The 19,494-nt window shown below is 40.8% G+C and overlaps 1 protein-coding gene across 6 annotated transcripts in view; it reads right to left on the reverse strand.

Moving 5' to 3' along the window:
• LOC115576612 (VPS10 domain-containing receptor SorCS1-like) overlaps positions 1-19,494 on the reverse strand; it is a 103,381-nt gene that overhangs the window by 55,864 nt on the left and 28,023 nt on the right. For all 6 annotated transcript variants that reach the window (XR_003982897.1, XR_003982898.1, XM_030409151.1 and 3 more), the window contains exons 3-5: positions 13,256-13,414; positions 3,682-3,755; positions 543-607 (exon numbers count right to left, since the gene is read on the reverse strand). Coding sequence is in view for 4 of the 6 variants with exons in the window: in XM_030409151.1 (XP_030265011.1) it covers positions 543-607; positions 3,682-3,755; positions 13,256-13,414 (298 nt within the window). In the remaining 2 variants the exon portion in view is untranslated. The remainder of the gene's footprint in view (positions 1-542; positions 608-3,681; positions 3,756-13,255; positions 13,415-19,494) is intronic.

Raw genomic sequence — 19,494 nt, forward strand, 5'->3', positions numbered from 1 at the left:
CAGAGGACACCCCCAAAGTCTTATGACCATACCATTTATGGATCAGAGCTGTTCTGGCTTTACAGGGGAAACCTGCACAATATTAAGTAGGTGGTTTGAATGTTGTGGCTGATTGGTATATATGCAAGTAAGTCATGTCTTGGGTAGATAATGTTAAAGCAATAAAATGAAAAAATTATGTGAAAATAATTGACTTGCCGACTTGACCGACTCCATACTGAGTGAGGAAGTTAAGTCAAATACTACATTAATCCACAATTTCCCAGTGTCAATCAGGAGGATGAGTGATAGTTCTCCATACCCACAACAGCATCACTGAGTAAAATCACTTGCTTTTAAAAGTATTCTAATATATGCATTACTTTTCTCTCCATTGTCACTGTGCGTCCCCAGACTTGTCCATTTCTGCTGTCCCTGTGCATTACCCTTCAGCAGAATTGTCCACACAACTCCCAATTCCTCTGTACTTTAACACAATGCTCCGGATACACTACAAAGACACGAGAAAAATGGAGCGCTGAACTTGGAATTCAATTACTCACGTCCTTCAGAGATGCTGGTTTCCAGGTGAATTAGGCCCGGCTCTTTGTCCAAACCCATTTTCGACCTGAAAGGTAGACAAATGTGTTTCAGGAACATCACCATTGGTCTTTCTGCCTTTGGGCAGATGCCACCTACCGTATAGCTGCTGTCTGACCTGAGAGATTGTATGCTGCAAAGTCAGACAAATTTATTACTACAGAGAGGTTAAGCAAAGCGATATGACAGTTGTGGTAAACATGAACAGGATTTGGCCACAGGAAATAACCGTGTATTTGTCTTCATTGTGGTTGACAGTTTTAAGTGTAAGGGAAAAAGAACTTCAGGTTTACTGTGTGATCTAAATGTTTAGAGCCCCCAGAAGGTCCTCTTTCCCCTGGACGGATGGAGGAAGACGTTTCCTGACATCATTAGGAGAGGAGAAGCCATTGATTTTCTTGCTACTGTAGGGATGTCCGCAGATGGAATAGCGTATAATCATTATGCCATTAAATATGTATTAAAAAGACTGGGGGATCAGAGGAGAGGCAAAGGCAGCACACACGGAGGGAGAGAGAATGAGCGCTGGAGAGAGATGGGGAAGAGAAAGAGAAAGAGAAAATGTGTGGACACATAGGACACACTTAAATGGAAAAAGAAATAAAAGGTGTGTGGGTGGGTGGGTGTGTGCGTGCGTGCGTTCTTGTGCGTGCAAGTGCGTGTGTGTGTGTGCGTGTGTTTGTGTGTGTGAGGGGAATGAGAAGCCACCATGGCTTCAAACCATTATAATTATTGGTATTATTGGTGATTCCACAGATGAATCACAACTGTGAATACGCTGGCCTACTTACCCAAAATGCATTTCCATTTTCATTGAATAATCCATTCAGGTACCCAAGAACAGTGCGAGGTAAGAATAAGTCTTTGACTTAAAGGACTTGTGTGGTTTGTTTTAACTTGTATTTATTCGAGACTCTGCGATGAGACCTTCTAAGTTGCTGGCCCACAGTTGTTGTTTGAATGATAACAGTTTGGAAAGCTGCATGCTCTTTGAGTAGTTTTTATGTCGGAACAGGTGGAAGAAAAACGGACATAGTCATGAGATGGAGCTGCCGCCTGCCAAAATATCCCATAGAGGCAGCTGCAGATGTGCAACACATTTAATTGCTGCACTCAAAAACCTCACAAACTGATTAGCTGACTATAGCGGTGGCATTTAGAGTGCCGTTTGTTCAAGTTTGCACCGTACACACCCGACCTGTGCTGTGTGAGCAAGCCCCACACAAATGAGCTTATGACTCTTCATCTTCTTAACATGTCTGGTCCCATGTACAGCAGGCATAAGCTCCCTCGGCAGCCTCATTACCAGGGCTACCACCGAAACTACCGAACAGTGTGCGTCCCAAAATAGAACTCTGACAGCTTCTGCAGCATCAGCCCTCTAGGCTCCCTTCACTCCTGACTGCCCAGCTTGTTACTGCCCTGACAGTTCCGCCACAGTTTGTTAAGGTGAAAGCTTTTTGTTAGGTGTTAGTTATCGTACAAAGGCCAGACATGATAGATACTACTGAGTTGGACAGCTGTGTCGTGACAGTGAGACAATTGAACTAAAGAAAAAAGTGGGAGACCAGGGATTGATAATGTGAAATGTAACAATTAAAGATTGCCTGCTAAATATTCATCTGAAACCTGAACAATCAATATGCAACAATTTCAGACGCAGAATTTCAAAATTTGCGTGAAAAGCTTTGCTGACTGGAACCACTTAATCTTATATTTTATTTCATCTCAATGGATAGCAATGCTTTGATTGCACCCAAATATGATTGCAAAGCCTCTCTCCACAGCTGAACACTGTCAGTCACATAATGTAACTCTCTGCGACAGAGGATGATCAGGCATGTCAGACATATGAATAATGAAAACCTTAAAAACCTCTCTAGCTCCTCGCTGCTCTTCACTTTGTGGACAGGCAACGATATAGTCTGTCCAGGACATTTACAAAGCCATAACTGCTCTTTACATGACTTTGAGTTCACATTTTGCTGATTATCACAGAATAACTGTTTGTTACAATTCAATAGATTTGCTAGAAGATGTTGATGAAGGTTTTCAGTCATCCATAGTAATTATAAGTGCTAAGTCGTAGGCAGCTGGACTTGTTTCAGTTTCTTGAAGATGTTTCACCTCTCATCCAAGAGGCTTCTCACAGTTCTAACTAACTGGAGGGGAGTTGCAGGCTTTTAAAACCTGTGTGGGAGTGTCCTTACAGAGTTGTTAAGGATTTCAGTGAGCTCTGAGGTTCAGAGTTGTTAGGGCCACTTGTGGGTTGGGACCCAACCGGCCTTCATGTAGGCTAATTTTCATACAGACTAAACAAGTTGTGAAAAGTAAAATTTTGAATGTGTAAAACTTGTGATGAACATTCTTTCTGTCGGCTGTCCTCACTGCAGCATTTTAAATTCCATTGAAATTGCACAAAGATTGTCTCCTCAAGTAAAGGAAAGGAAACATCACTAAGTCATTTTGATGTTTTGAAAAGTAGAGAGTGGATAATGTGGTTTTGCTGTTCCTAAAGACAGGGGGCTCTATCTTACACTTGGCGCAAACCACATCAAGACGCAGGGCACAGAATAGCACAGTCATATTTCTGGTTTCAGACTGGCACAGTTGGCATTTTCATGCCCAGTGCCAAGATTGTGTTAATTGCAAATGTACTTGTGCTCATCTGGGTGTGTTGGTCTTAAAGTGCGGTGAGGCCAGGCGCATTGCTATCTCGAGGTAGGGGAGAATGACTGTGCCAGAGACCAACAAAAAGCTGGTCTGAAGTCAAAGGTGCATTATTTGGATATTGGATCGGATCATGCACCCAGTCATGTCACTTTAACAAACCAGGTGAAATTGATTCACAATCTTTTGTGCATCCTAAATGAACCGATTGTTATCTCTGAAGTTTATGTGACTTGGTGTTGTTTTCGCCTTCCCTTAATTTTTGTAGAGTGGCTGTGATGTAGCTTAGAGGTTGATGTGAAGCAGCCATCTTTTCAATAAATCCTGAATAACAAACTACCTCGCTATATGATGGTGATGATTTCAGATCTAGTTCTTAATGTGTTCATACTTGTTTAACATGTTTAACAATATCCAGATCTCTGCACTTACCAGTAGAAACGATTGGGAGCCACTCTTTCATGCACGACTTGCCATCTCCTCCCAAACTCCACCGAGCTGTAGAGCTGTAGCAAGAAAACCGAGCACCAGTGAGTGTTTATACACATACCATCTTCATCAAAATTCACCAATTTTGTGCAACACAAGCCTTACTACTATCAAATGCCGTGTTTGCCCTCAATACGATGTGCATTCGCAAATGATTTTTCTCTTGGTTTGTTTTCACACATTGATTTACTAAGTGGCTCAGTGATCCTTATAATAGAAGCAATGTAACGACAAGTGGGAGATGAACTCTCACACTGCCACACTGCCACACACACACACACACACACACACACACACACACACACACCTACACACACACACACAAACCTACTGTATATACAAGTTCTTTATTTGAATCCTCTAAATCAGATGAGTATTTACATAAGATTTGAACCCTGCAGATAAAGAACACAGCATGAGAGATTTTTGCCACACGCACGATGGACTGCAAATTAAAATTGGTTCTATAAAGAAAATGTACTTGGCACAGGGTACTCGCACTGACGAAATGCAGCTTGCTGTAACAAGGCTGTGAATGGAAATCGGAGATGGGGAGAGGAGACCGAGCATTGCGGGTGGTCTCAATACAGCCATTGTTCACTAGTCAGTAAATCACTGGACTGCTGAGATTTTCCCATGCTACACAGAAAGGGTGGAGAATGCATGTGAAATCTCTGTGTAATGGAACTAACATAGAGTAGAAATACGAACCCTCCAGCAACTTAATTTGTTCCTGTGATTGTTCCATTTCAGAGGTAGCTGTTTTAGCTGGTTAAAGTAGTATTTCTGTTAACCAGACTAATGAATTAGGTCAACGTTAAATGGTCCATCCGCAGTATAATAACATATTTTGATATTTACTGAATATTTTTGGGGTTTTATTTCCAACTGAGATGTCTTCCTCCAAATGAAAGTGAAAGGAATTTAATTTGTGGAGCTCACAACGCTGAAAATTATATCTAATAACTGATACAGCTAAGTGTCTTTCCAGAAGTGATTTTCCCTTTTTTTAATGGACCTGCTTCCCACAAAAAAGAAGGTCTTTTTTTAACTGCATCAACCAATATTTTCATATGCAGTTGGAATAGAGCCACTTGTAGCTCATTGTTTTGGTATTTCAGCAAATTACTCAAATGCTTTTATCAACCTCATTTCTAGATGCAACGGGCAGATGTTTTCAGTGACAAAGGGCTTGATGATTTACTTCAGTTAAATATTAAAACAAATGTAATTTACTATTCAGTAAATGCTACCTGCTTGTCCAAGTTAGCGACTCACTGGTGAACATTGTGGAGCATGTCGACATGGTAATATTTCTCTGGAATTGGTGGGTGCCAAAACAGAGCAAATAGAGAGCGGTTATTGGACTTTTATAATTGGTAACTGGCCAACAACATGAATGTTAGTGTTTCTCTTACCGCTGGATGTTTTACATGTTAACATGTTTGCAGCTATGCTACAAACTGACATCAAACACACAAACAAACAGAAAACTAAATAATGTAGTAAAATGTCTCTGCACCATTTTTTTTTGGTGCGGTGCATAATTCATATGTTCTTATTCAGAAAGAAATGATAAAAATGTCTACAGACTAAGCTGCCGGTAGAGAGACATCAGGAAATGCTCTGTGTCTTAGCCCCCTGTGCCCCATACAAGCATTTCTTAGTTTGCATTCTGCCTACGTATTCTGTTGGTTGCTCAGTAGGTCAACAATCAAGCTGATATAGTCGCTAAAGTCCTTTTGTCTCCAAACACACCTACATCCTCTGACAAAGCACAATGGCAAATCCGTTGACTTTATAGCTTACAGCTGGGATTTAACGAGGCGCAGAAAGTCATTTCAATGGTTTAAGCTGAACTTTTTTTTTCCATTTTAAGCATGGGCAGCCATGCATAATGTGTAAACAATCATTTATTAGCGGATAACAAAAATGTGACGCTGTTTGTTGTTTATTAATTTATTTTCTAATTATATGTATTTATTCTATCCTGACGGGTGGCGTGTGGGCCTGCATTTAAAAAGCGTCCGTGGGGACCGTCAGATTATCACCCTGCTAACAAGAGAGCTATTATTTCAATTCCTGACTTGCTTCATGATATTTTATTGTATCACAAACTATATATTCACTGTGACTACTGCATCTGGCGAGTGTATATTCTCATTCCAAACAGGGAGAGGCAAACAGCGTCGGTGTTGAGATTTCCATGACTCCCCTGCCAAGCTGTGCTAAGCAGATGCAAAGGGGATGTGGTTCGGGGAGGAGGTGGGGGTGGGGATGTGGGAAATCACTTTGACTAATTATCCTCCCACAGCAAGTTAGTATGTAGCCAAGCAAGTGACAGTGAAGAGGCAGAGAGCAGGAGACGGGAGAAAGTGAGGAGGGGTTGGAGGGATTGACGCAGCCTTCACAACCTCCAAGGGTCTCTCAATCAACAAATGCAGCAACACTGCCAGAGGGAGGTGAGGAAACTGAAAGAGAAGCAGTTTTTGGGGTGGAGACAATGTGTGCGAGTTAGGGCACGGGTGAGGGATTGGGTGGGCGAGCGAGTCGGCACCTGACACATGAGGAGTGAAGACACAGCACAAACACACTCCAAGAACCACAGCCTGTTTCAGTCAAACTTTAACAAAACCCCCTAAAGATGTCCGAAGAATATGTCAAATTGTGTCCTGCAAACAGTTTCAGCTGGCCCTACAACAACTGCTTTAGTCCAATAAATGTACAACTATTGTTCATTTTATTTCATTGACAAATTGTTATCTGCGTTGTTAATCATGTCACATAGGGTTATGTTCTCCAACCTAGGGACTTGGATCCCTAAAGGGTCAAAACATAAAGTGTATTTGTGGGTGTGCTGAGATTAACATTTGTTATTTATCATGGATAATTATATCATCAGATATTATTATATATTTAAGAGGGAAACTAGCCAAGACTAAAGGTATAGAGAAAGATATATTCTTAGTGGTCACAATAGGAAAAGATCAGTGATCACTGATGTAGGGCTTAATTACCATTCAATTAAATGTTTTCCTACATTAAAATAGTATAGTGTCTCTGTTTCTTTAAAAATCAAGTAACATTTAAATAAAACTGTTTTATTAAACATAGTGATCAGTGTAGTTCATGTGTTAATGACATTGTATTCTGTACAAAATTAAAGTGTTTAGATTCAGAATATATGAATATAGTAGCATAATTATTAATAAAACATGCTCAAAAGTTTGGATATTTTAGATATTCTGCAAAGGGCTGCTCTGAATTAAGCTTCTCAAGTACCTACAGCAGGGGTCCCGAACTGCCGGTCCCCCGGCCACTTCTGGCCCACACCCCCCCCCCCTCCATCCTGCCCGTGACCTGATGTCAAATGTAAAACATTTCTTAATTTTAATAATTTGTTTTAGGTGTGTCACACTAATTTAAACTAAACCTTCATATGCAATTGAAATGTAAACACAATTATATTTGTATTTTTTTTTTATGCGAATGACGTTTAATTTTGAAGTAGACTAGTCACGGGAAATGCAATGGCTTCAGTAAGCACCGCTGACAGCGGATCAATTTTAAATATGTCTGGGAGTAGTTTTATTCAGTCTGTGGGAGTAATGGACAGGAAGGAGCTGTTTGATGAACAGCTGCAGGTGACAGGATGCACACATCCGACTTATCAGAGCGGTAGCAACTCCTTTTCCCTCATTAATGTTATCAGGTTACTTGTTATGAGTTGAAATCCGACAGGCGCGTTAGCCTTTCAATTTGACAACAATCCTCGTCTTGTCAATCAGCTCTCCTAACTCTCTCCACGCTAAATGTTAAATATGACATCTGTTCTGTCTTCTCATTTCTCTATATGTGCATCCTGTCACCATGAAGAAAATATGAGCTAAAAGTTCTGCCATGTGTCTGGCCAGAAATAAAATACAACTGTATTTCATTTGTTGGTTAGGTGCAAGGTTTCAATAAGTATTAGGGAAAAAAGGGTTTGTACTTACTGATGCTTAACTAATGATAAAAATGCATACAAACTGCTGTTTGCATATGTGTATTATTATGTTAAAAATGGAAATAAAAGCAAAATGTATCGAAATATTTCAATTTCTGTTAATACGTGAATGCTGTGGTGGCCCTCCTACAAGATAACAATACTGGCAGGGGCCCTGAGATAATTTGAGTTTGAGACCCCTGACCTAAAGGTTCTGTAAGGTCCACCAGTGTAAGGCGTATGTGTAGGTGATTAAGGTCATCTGAAGGCTGTTGTTGCTGGTTAGAATCCGTCAGTCTTTGATCTTTTTGCACAGCCAGTTAGAATAGGAGGGGTTGCTTGAAATACAAGTACTCAGGGCACCACTGCCTTTCTTGTATACTGCTTGCAGGAATGTTGGATTACTTGAGAGTGTAAGGAAACAGCTCTAAGCATTTCTTTGTTATTGTCTTTAACTGAAACATTAGCTAAGTGAGGTAGCTTTACGTGCCAAGCCGTTTAACAGAGTAAAAAGAAACACTGACACAAGCGAGCATATCATTGTAGAGGAAAAAAATAAATAAAAAAATAAATTATGGATCGCTCTTATCTCACCCTTTTTAACAAAGTCCTTCGCAATTTGTCTCTCTCGCTCACCATCTGATTTTTCCCCCGATTTTATCACAATGCAATAGTTAAAAAAAGAGTAAGAATGTGGCTCTATAATGTCTAAAACCAACTAGTTGTTATATATTTTGTGTGAGTTGTGAACATACACATCACATTGACTCAACACATTGCCCTATCCACTGAACTAGGCAAATGTACATGTAATCACAATAGTCAGTGTCTCCAACATGTAGACAAGAGAAGTCAGGGACTGAACCACCAACCTTGCTATTAATATTAACAGACCACCTGCCTCAATTTTTTGGGATGGGACCAAACATTTAAAAATAAGATCATAACACATTTTGATAACCATTGTTAATAAATGCTAAAGTGTTCACAATAACTGAAAAACCTAACTATATATGTTCATAAAGCATTAATCCTGCCACACTGCCCCTCCCAAATGTGTGTGTGTTTCATTAGTGAAAAAGCAGAAAAAAACACTCACAGTAAGAGGACGAGAGATTTTGCCAGCGTTGGACTGAGAGTGCAAGCGTATGGTTATTTTCTGGAGGCAGTGCAGGTAGATCGAGTACAAACGGAACTCTTTAAAAATGGCATGTTGTTTATGTGTTTCAGGCATTTCAGAATCACAGCAACTCGTATGACTAAATTTATGCTAAAGGTGGGTATATGTGTGTGAGGGTGTATGAGGGATTGTGCTCCCTGCACATTAAAAGTGTGATTTTTGTTCCAGAAGGGACTCAGAGAGACAGGGACAGAGAGAGAGGCATGCTCTCACATATCCACGTCTCCTCAGCAAAGGAGAATGCCTTCATTATTCATCTCGACTGAAACATTAAAACCAAATGGGCTGCTCCTCAGAAAAAAGCATTTTATTAATGCAAAGTGTTATTTTAAGTTCACATATACCGTGCCCTCACTTATCTTCCTTCATTTGATCATTATTTAGCACAAAAAGTATTATGAATCTGACCAGACGTCCAGTATCAGCATCCCCAAAATTACAGTTTTAAATACCCAGTGCAACAGACACAGTCGGTCAGTCAGTTCCATAAGGTTATTGAAACTGAAACATTAAAAAGTACAAAATAAGCCGTCCGGTTGTATGTATAGGATGTCAAAAATGTGTGTTTTGTACAGAAAGAAAAAAACCTTTTCTGACAATTGTACTTGTCGAATGTAAAAATACATCTAGAGCAGGAAACACACAAACAGCCAAGAAGCTTTGAGATTTTTTCGTCCTCACTATGCAGCACTAGGCCTTGATTCATGAGCTGGGATATTCAGAGTACCTTCTAAATTACTGATATTGTATTATTGAGCGTCTGAGATAGTTATCATGGAACACTCCGTGAACTAAAAGCCTAAAGCCACGGTGTAAGGAAGCCCAGATCCCTGTGCCCAGAAGCACAGGAGAAGTGAAGACGTACATTAAATATTAGGAATGAGTAAAAAAAAGTGGCAAAAAAAGAAGGGCAGAATAACTTAGATACGCAAGTGAAAAGTATGTGACTATAATCATATGAAGTAAGTCAAAATCATGAGTCATACTGATTTAGAATTTTTAAGAAATAAATACTTAATAATTGTTACTCATTGAAATAAAAATGATGCCAAAAACCTTTCATTTTGAAAATCATGTCACAGTAGTCTAGCCATAATCAATGTATCTGTCAATGAGGTAACTCCATAAACCACCTCTTAACTGTAACTGGCCTCTATTATGGCTGTGTACGGCCCTGTTCTTTGAGAGGCTGCTGGTCAGCATTAGTTGCTTTTAGAACATGGCTATCTGTCTTGAGTTTAGGCAAGACAGCAGAGGGAAAACTAGAAAATATTTCGATACCAAAATCAGTGAATAAAGTTATAAAGTCGTGTCTTTATACTGTAATCCATCAGTGCGTTTACATGCACAGTTTAGTTGGATTACAGCCATAGTTCGACTGTGCTGCTCAATCATACAACTGCAATTATCCGAGTATAAGACGCTGCCGTCGCCGTCCGTCTACTTCCGGCTCCCGGCCCCGGGAAAAAATCTCGCACCTGCGCAGAACGCAAAATCCGATCCGATCTGCTGGAACGTATACATGCAGGAGTAATGCGACTATCAATCGAATAATCTGGGTGCTTTAATGCGACTATGAGAAATCCGATCCGGTCCGATTTTAATCAGACTAAGGTGTATACATGCATCTTAAAGATTGAGTGTCATGTAAACGCGCTGCATGAGGCCTGGCTTTCGCACCAGGGTGTACCTCAATTTATACATGCATGAACATGATTTACAAACGTAAAGTGTCTATTGGACGCAAAATTACTATACGCCCCAGGGAATAGGAAGAGTCATTTACATTTTTGATTATAATTTTCCACAAAACTGCAATTTTTAAAAAACTTGCCATTGTTGCCATCCTGATAGTGGCGTTTAGGTGACCATGGGCATAGGATTTGGTATGGACACCAGAGACATATCCTCCACCAATATTCAGGGAGTAATAAATCGTCCCCGGTAATAATATGGTACTCAAACGGTTCTCTACTAGTCCACCCTCCCTTAACCAATATCGACAATAGGACTGGCTATGCATTTTCTTGCTAACGTGTGGTAGGCTGGCTCGTGATCCTGGATAAATGATATCAGAAGAACATCTGAAGCAATTAAAGGCATGATGAGAAAGTGCGTTCTGAGCTTGGTTAATCTTGGCTTGTGACAGTGGTAATGTACGTAGGTGTAGTGCTGCCAGAGCGTCGCTCTACCACTTTGTTCTATCACCAAGTGAGGAAATTACGTTGCTAAAACTAACTTGGTTGTATGGCATGCTTTCAACCAAGGTTGGCATCTTTTCATTAGCAAAGCTGAACAGCTTTTCATGCCCAACTTGTTACAGTATGTGACAAAGATGTAACAATCTAACACATAATGTTATGATTCAGTGTCTTTTTGTCGTGTTTTATTTTGAAATCAGGCCCTGGTGTGTCTCTTCTTCCTTTTCAGTATCTCCTGTGTGTTCTTCCATCTGTGTTTTTCCCTTTGTTACCTCACCTGTCATCTTCTCTCCTCACTCACCTCACCTGTTCCTCATCTTGTCATAAGTGTGTCTGTATATAGTCTTTGTCCTCCCTCTTATCTTTTTTAGTTTGTTTTGTGATGTCCCCTGTGATGTTCCCCGTTACTCCGTCTGTCTGTTCCTGGTTACCCCGTCTTGGTCTTTCGTTCCTTGTGTCTCTCATTTGGTATGTTTTTGGTTTCCTACTTCTCGTTTTCATTTGAACTGCTTTTTCTTTGCACTTTTGAACGTTTTTTGAGCCTTTCAGTTGCTACTTGTAGCAAGACTGTATTTTGTCTTGTTTGCTTGTGTGTCTAGGGTCCTTTGGTTTTGTATTTGTTCAGCTTTTGTTAATAAAGCTTGCTTTTTGTTTCCACCATGTTCTGCCTCCTGTGCATGTGTCAGCATTTGGGTCCTGAGATATAACCTCACCTTAACACGTAGTATTGTCCTGTCATTCTCTCTGTTTGTGAGGGTCGAGTGGCTGCATTTCAGTGACCTACACTGTCAAAACGGCTAACTAAGAGTACACCATCAGCAACTGCATTTGGTACCTGACCCAAACTATGAACCTATATTCATTTAAAACGTGACATGTCCAGGTCAATTACAAGTTGCTACTCTGACATTTTCAGTGGCAAACAGATTTACAGGGGGACAATCATTATGACAAAAGCTACAGTGCACAGCAGCAGCTTTGTATAAACAAGCTTACCTGCTGCAGGTACCCATTAGCACCCATTAAAGAGAAGGTTAAGATGACAACTAGGCTTGATGAATTAAATATTTCCATGGTAAATCAAAATTATGAGAGAAGCATCCATAATCTTGACATAAACGGTATAAATTATGAGATGAAAAATCTGAGTTATAAGACATGGGTAAAAGGAATTATGTCAAAATTGTAATTGTTTAATTCCATTTTAATGCTGCTCCTTGTAGAATGCATGACATCAGTATTCATGGCGACAACCATGCATGCAAGAAAATGTTCCACCCTAAAAAGATGCTAGTAGTCTTTGTGAATTGTTAATTCTAACATTGTTAATTCTGACATTGCATGTCAGTGGCCTGCACATGCATGCGTATGTATGTATGCGCACATGACCGCATCTTAGCTGCGCACCAGTACAAAAAAAAATAGCACTGCACCGCTGGTAATGTAACCTGTGTAACTGCTCTCCTCGCTCTCTTTTTGCTTCTTCTGGTGCCAACAGACACCTAGAAACCTCCCAGCAGGGCACGCTTTGCAAACACTTCCATTGCAATATCTGTGATTTCCTCTGTCCTCACCAACATCGCAACCAGACCTATGCTCTTGTAGGTGACACGCAGAGCAAGAAATGTGATAATAACACTTTCAAAACAATTTTGAATTCATATGAAACTTAAAAATATATGACATATTGAATTACAATTATGCTTCATTGCTTATTAGTTTGAATTTTTTCATAGTCTGATGTTTGGGTTATTTTACCTGTGAAGCACTTTGCTCTGTGAAAGGTGCCGAGACGACTGACTTACTGCCTCCTATTCTTTACTTCATCACCTTCATTCAGCATTGAATTAAAGGCTCAAAATTATACAAAATATCTTGAATATAATCTCTGAATGTTGAGATTTTTTTTTTCATCTTAAAATGTCGATGTAGAAAGTCAAAGATAGGCATCAGTGAATAAAAAAAAACCTGGATTATACAACCCGAGCTCATCACCTTTCTGTGCACTTTGAGCCAAACTCTTGTATAACAAGATCTTACATTCATGCTGTGAGCAACTCAAAACCTTGACCATTGTTTCTTATCTGACTTAACACTCAGCTTCTTTCATACTTTGAACGAGTGCTAAGCATGCCTTTCTTGTTCTCTAACCTTTTGGTCGTGGCTGTATGCCAGAATCCAGTCCTCCTGCTCAGGGTGGAAGAGCAAGCTGAGGATGTAGAAATTCAGTCTGTACTTCTGGTAGGTGGCTCCTTCATCAGAGCTGATAAGTAGACTGCTCTCCACCTCTGGATCAGTTAGCAGCATGATCTGTAGACGACAGATGGATGAGAACAATGTTAGCAGCTTGAACAGAAAAGCGGGAAAATGGCATTCACAGCAAGGCATGTTCCATGTCAAACACTGGTACAATGCCACTAAACCTAGCTCTATAAACTAATAGATATACTTGAAAAAAAATATGCAAGAGCATGTGACACTCATTCTTTGATTTGCTGAAGTCCTGTCATTTGTCCGCACTTCATCAACTGGAGAATGTCTGTCAATCAAGACTGATTACCATATCTGACATATTAAGTGTATTATTGCAAGTGCTGCTGCAGATGAGCACGTTAAAAACTTGTCATCTACAGTCAGTTTTCCACTGATGATGCCATATCTCAAATAATAATTTGCATCGTTAAGCTTGATGATATAATCACTATGATACATCTCGCTGCAAACGTTTGTGTGTGTGCGTGCGTGTGTGTGTGTAGGTGTGTGTGTGCGTGTGTGTGTGCGTGTGTGTATTTTTTTTTCTCTGTTTAAGTGGAGTGACTGTGTGTGCCTCATCATTCAGATATCTGCTGGTTGCCTCTCTCTATGCTCAGTCAGGCCTTGAAAGCTCTAATTTCCCATGAGCGCCTCTCTTTTCTTAGAGGTCCAACGTTTTTTTTGCCACATTCTGGCACGGTCCCCGGAAAAAAATCACAAAGAAATCCGCAGAGAATATCATATGCAAATATAATTGAATCAATGAAGCTGAAGACACCCAAGCATTCTCATCATCATTATTAGAGTGTACAGTAGCAGAGAGTTTGGAAAGGGCACACTTGCGGACGTGTGGGCTTGTGCATGTAAGTCTATATGGTTCTGCAAGTCTATAAGTGTTAATCACCCCTGGTGTAACATTGATTAAAAATGTCTATGTGTTTTTAATTGCTTCTAAAAGTTGACAAGAATCTGGCTCTGGAATTTAACCCGCCTAAGTATTCAAAAGACAACGAGCCTTTTTCTGGGCTTTTTCAATCAGGCTGGTGAGGTGTGATGATGAAGGCAGGTTCTCAATGATGGTATTTCAAAGGAACAAACACTGCTCCACCTCAGCTCCATTGATGTAGACAGGGATGTGTGTCTTTGCCTCATTTATTCTAAAATGAACAATCAGCTCCTTGGATTCACTGACGTTTAGTTGTTCTCCGTGAAACCGTGCTGCAAGATTGTTGATTTCCTCCCAATATTAACTCCTATTGTTGTTTTTAATGCAGCCAATGATGGCGGCGATATCCACATACTTAACAATAAGGTTCTCTTCATGTCTGGTAGTACAGTTGTGGGTGTACAGTGTGAAAAGGAGGGGGCTGAGCCCACAGCCTTGGTGGGCTCAGGCGTTGAGCACTAACATGGAGGAGGTGCGACTGCCAATCTTCACTCCCTGGGGTGTGCTTGCGAGGACGTCCAATATCCAGTAGCAAAGTGCTGTACTCAAGCCAGAGTGTTTAGTTTTCCAATCAGCTTCATGGGTGAGATTGTGTTGAGTGATGAACTGAAGTCAACAAATACAGTCCCAATGTAACTGTTCTTATTCTCCAGGTACATGAAGACTGCGTGGAGGGCAGTAGATATGGCATCCTCTGTGGATCTGTTGGTTCTGAAAGCATACTGGTGAGGGTCCAGGTTAGCACTGATGTTGTCTGTGATGTGCTGGAGAACCATTTTCTCAAAACAGTCTGGGGATGGGGATGAGAGACATAAGGTGGTAGTCATTAAGACAAGACACAGTAGACTTCTTAGGTACAGGAGCAATGGTGGCTGTCTTGAGGCGAGAGGGAACAGTCTCATGTGAGAATTATCTGGACCAGCAGCCTTCTTCATATTCACCCTCAGCAGGAGTGGCCTCACACATGATGAGCTACTGTTGTAGCCCGTGACATTTTGGATCACCTGGCACATATCTTAAATGCTGTTGGTCCCTTTGATGCCAGCTTTCAGTCTTGCTCTGGTGGTGTTGTATGCTTCCTTGTCACCTGACCAGAAGGCTTTCTTTTTTACAGCCCCCATCTCTTCATTCTGGTTGGGAAATGATCTTACTGTCTTTATGATCATCAGGTCACCGACACATATCTTGATATATGATGTCACTGAAGGTGTACATTCCTCGGGACTGATGTTATAAAATCACTGAACATTTGCCTGTGTCCTTTATGGCTGCTTAGCTTCATCTGTCAAGTTTCACAGTTTTACCTGATGGATAAAACTATATCAAGAGTTGATATAGAAGGTCACTATAAACTGTGAGTAAGTGAGCAGAAAAGGCAGATACATTTGATCTGATAGGCCACAATGAGGACATAGGAAGTCTTTGTAGCTGCCAGGAATATTGGGATACACATGGTCTGGGAAATTTCTTCCGCTGGTGAGGATCTGAACATGCTACTGGAATTAAAGCAAAACAGTTCTTACGTCAAGATTCAAGATTCTAGGTTTCTTTAGTCTGGTTGTCTTGGATTTGACACTCCTGCACCTCCGGCCTGAGGGTAGAAGCGTGAACAGTCTGTGCTGAGGGTGGGTGGGGTCGTTGAGGATGGAGGCAGCTCTCCTGTGGACTCTGCGGTTGTAGATGCTCTGCAGAGAGGGCAGTGGAGTTCTGGTGATCTTCTCTGCAGACTTTACCTCTTGATGCAGGTGTTTGCGGTGCAAAGCAGAAGTGCTGCCGTACCAGATGGTGATACAGCCGGTCCAGATGCTCTCAACAATGCAGCTGTAGAAGTTGCTGAGGATCTCAGGCGACATGCCAAACTTCCTCAACCTCCTCAATACAGCTGCTGTAGGGCCCTCTTTAGCAGCTGTGTTGTGTTGAGTGACCAAGTGAAGGCGTTGCAGATGCCCAGGTATTTAAAGCTGTTCACCCTCTCTACTTCAAGCTCCTGGATGTACAGTGGCCGAGGAGGCCTACTCTTCTTCCTCATGTCCACTATCATCTCCTTCGTCTTATCCGTGTTTGAGGGTGAGGTTGTTGTCCTCACACCATGACACCAGACCTGCCACCTCCCTCCTGTAGGCAACTTCGCCCCTGCCAGTGACGCATCCTATCACTGCGTTGTTGTCCTCGAACTTTAGGATGGTGTTGCCTTTGTGGGAGGGTGAAGGGTGAAGCGGATAGGGCTGAGGACGTGCTACAATGGAAATTCTATCCAGATCAGTCATGTTGCTGCTGATGACATCATACAATTCCCACAGCATATTTTACGAGTTTGCATCTGAGTAAATAATAACGGATGATGCACGTCACCCAGGTGTTGACTTAACGTGAAAATTGACTGCGAAGGCATCACAGCAGTAGAAACTGACTGATGTTTCAACAAATAAACGTGTTCATTTCCATGTTATAAATGGAGATTTGTCTTTGCAAAGCCAAAGGCTGCAGCAAGTACCAGAACCCTGTTGAAGTTCACACTATGAGCCTGTCGCCAACAGGTCAATAATAGTTACGTAAGTGCAAGGAAGGCACTGTCCCTGTGTCTCTCGCAGAGGTGGCCTTTGGCATGACAATCTTTTTATGCCCATTATGTCATCAGACAGCAGTGAGAAAGAGAATACACACTGCTTTCACAGTCAATATCCTTCTCAGTATGGCACTGTACACCAAACTCTGTGTTCATATGCCGGTGAGTCATTTGTCAGCACCCAGTGGGGTAACAGCAGGCATGGTGGGCGGACCCACTAACACCGGTTCATTAATCACAAGGCGGATACAGTATAATGCCACATACGTGAGCCTCATGATGAACAACCCGATCAAATGTACTCAAACACCGTCTGTACTACAAATCCCAATTAACTTTTCGCTCACTAAAAGTTAATAGACAACTTCATAATTGTCTGATGTAATTCTAATAAACAGGAGATTACAAGAACATTTTAAGATTTAGCGGGCTAACAGTAATGTGTATTCCACAAGCATACATCAGAATATGGAGATCAATTTACCCTGGAGAGATGTGTAGATAGAATATGGAGATTACCTGCTCTGATGGAAGAGGCTTTGTTTTTTACTTCTGTATAGAGAACCTTAGGTAACCTTTCAATTATATAGGGGGAAATACTGGAGGATGAATGCCACGGTATAGAAAGGAGTCCTGTAGCATAATGTTATTCAATCCTATGATGGTGTGAAAATATGGAGGTTTTGCCTTGATTGCATTCTTCAGTCATTCCTTTCCTTCAGTTGCTCCACACAAAGCCTTCCCACATTCAGAATTAGCTCATAATAAAACTTTTGCATGTTGATGTTTACATTAAATCCCATAACTGGATTTTACATGGGCTCCTCCCAGTTTACACAGCATGCTAATACAAACATATAACAGGCTTGACTAATGGTAGTTCACCATCTCATGAAAAAGCCTCTCAATATTTTTAAGCCTCACTTTTTTAAAGAAGTGTATAAAGCTGTTCTATGTAATATTTGTCATAATGACAAAGGGAAACCAACATGCTTTTAAACCTTTTAAGTTTGCTTTTCAAGACATTTACTAAATGCTTCACGCACTGCTTAACCACTCTAAATCTGTTTTTATAGCATCAGGCTGGCCTTTTCAGTAAAAACGTTGCTATGCACCCACTATAAGCTAGCTGCATAGCACCCAACGACAGATGGAGAAAGCTGGTAACTAGCTGGTTAAATATTTAGGGAGCAAAATAAAAGGCCTAAAAACAGAGCTAAAAGCAGAGTAAACATAGCACTTAGAATCCTCAGATTGCCAGACAAGATGTGAACTATATGCTAATGTTGCTCCGCGTTGGATGAGTTGGCAGTAGTTTGCTAACACATTATGAGCTATAAGCTTTGGGGCTTGTTTTGAACTTTCTCTACCCCCAACTGATGAAATTTTCACTGCAACTTGATATCGCACTGGAGCACCAGCATCTCAGACCAATATAAGTGGTTTGTTGTTTCAACATTTATAGGGTGCAACTACAGGATATTGCATGTTAGAGCGTGTGAGAGGGGCTCACATGCACTTTCTGCCGGCCCAGTGACCAAGACAAATAGTCAAATTGACAGAGGGGGTGGTGTGACAGCCCTTCCTGTTGATGCCAGCCTGTTTGTCATGACCAATGTTTGTTCATCAATTAACCTAAAACAGCCTCTTTTGATACAGGTTGAACTTTTACATAACACCAAATTACTCTTGGTCCAAAAGAATAAACCTTAGTGAAAAAAAAATAATACAAATGCTTTATGGAAGCACAACAATTTGCTAAAAAAGAAATGCTTTAATTGGAAGCTTAGCTAGCAATCAAACTCTTTAATTCAAAAGAATCCACGTATCCACGTGTGTGTGTGTGTGTGTGCGTGTGTGCATGCCTGTCTATGCATGAAAGACTGTAAATTATGAAGCCAAAAAGGTTGAAAATGACAAAGGTTAATGAAGTGTATGTGCTGGCTGGAGGACATTTAAGATATTAGTAAGGAATTCTTGAGTTAATTCCATCACCTCAGCACTGTAAATACTCGGAGATACACTATTATTGAAATTAACCTCTCATTTGGTATTTCACTCAGTCATCTATTAATTGGATTGTGAATCCTCTCTACAAATATGTGCCTAATTTCTCGCAATACCCTGCAATAAATAGTTTTTGTGCTGCTGTCAGACTTTAATCGGGTTCAGATTAGAAAAGCAGTGAAAGAGGGGATCAAATGACAGAGCTTGAGTCGCTCTGGGGCAAGTCAATTTTCTAGCTGTACAGTGACAGCGATGTGGTCGGGGGTGACTTAATAGAGTTTAATGAACTTCACCCGATTCTGGCTTGTTTTTGGAGCAGAAAAACAACTTGTAGAAACAGGATGTTCCACCTGTGGAATGAGGTGAGGGATCAAGGACAGTTCACATCTATCCTGGTATCTGAGAAGTGCTTTCTCCGTGTTTGTCAGCCTCTGCACACTATGCTCTGTAAGTATAACACTTCTACCAGTTCTTTCACCTGTCTTATTCTAGTTTTTATGATTGTCTTAAATGTTCCAATCTACTCTGATTCACTTCTGTTTCAAAGAACCAAGTACAAATCACTGCAAAACTTCTTTAACCTACTTATCACTTCACCGGGTGGGCTGAAGCACAATG

This window comes from Sparus aurata, chromosome 24 (genome assembly GCF_900880675.1).
Source record: "Sparus aurata chromosome 24, fSpaAur1.1, whole genome shotgun sequence".
Lineage (NCBI taxonomy): Eukaryota > Metazoa > Chordata > Actinopteri > Spariformes > Sparidae > Sparus > Sparus aurata.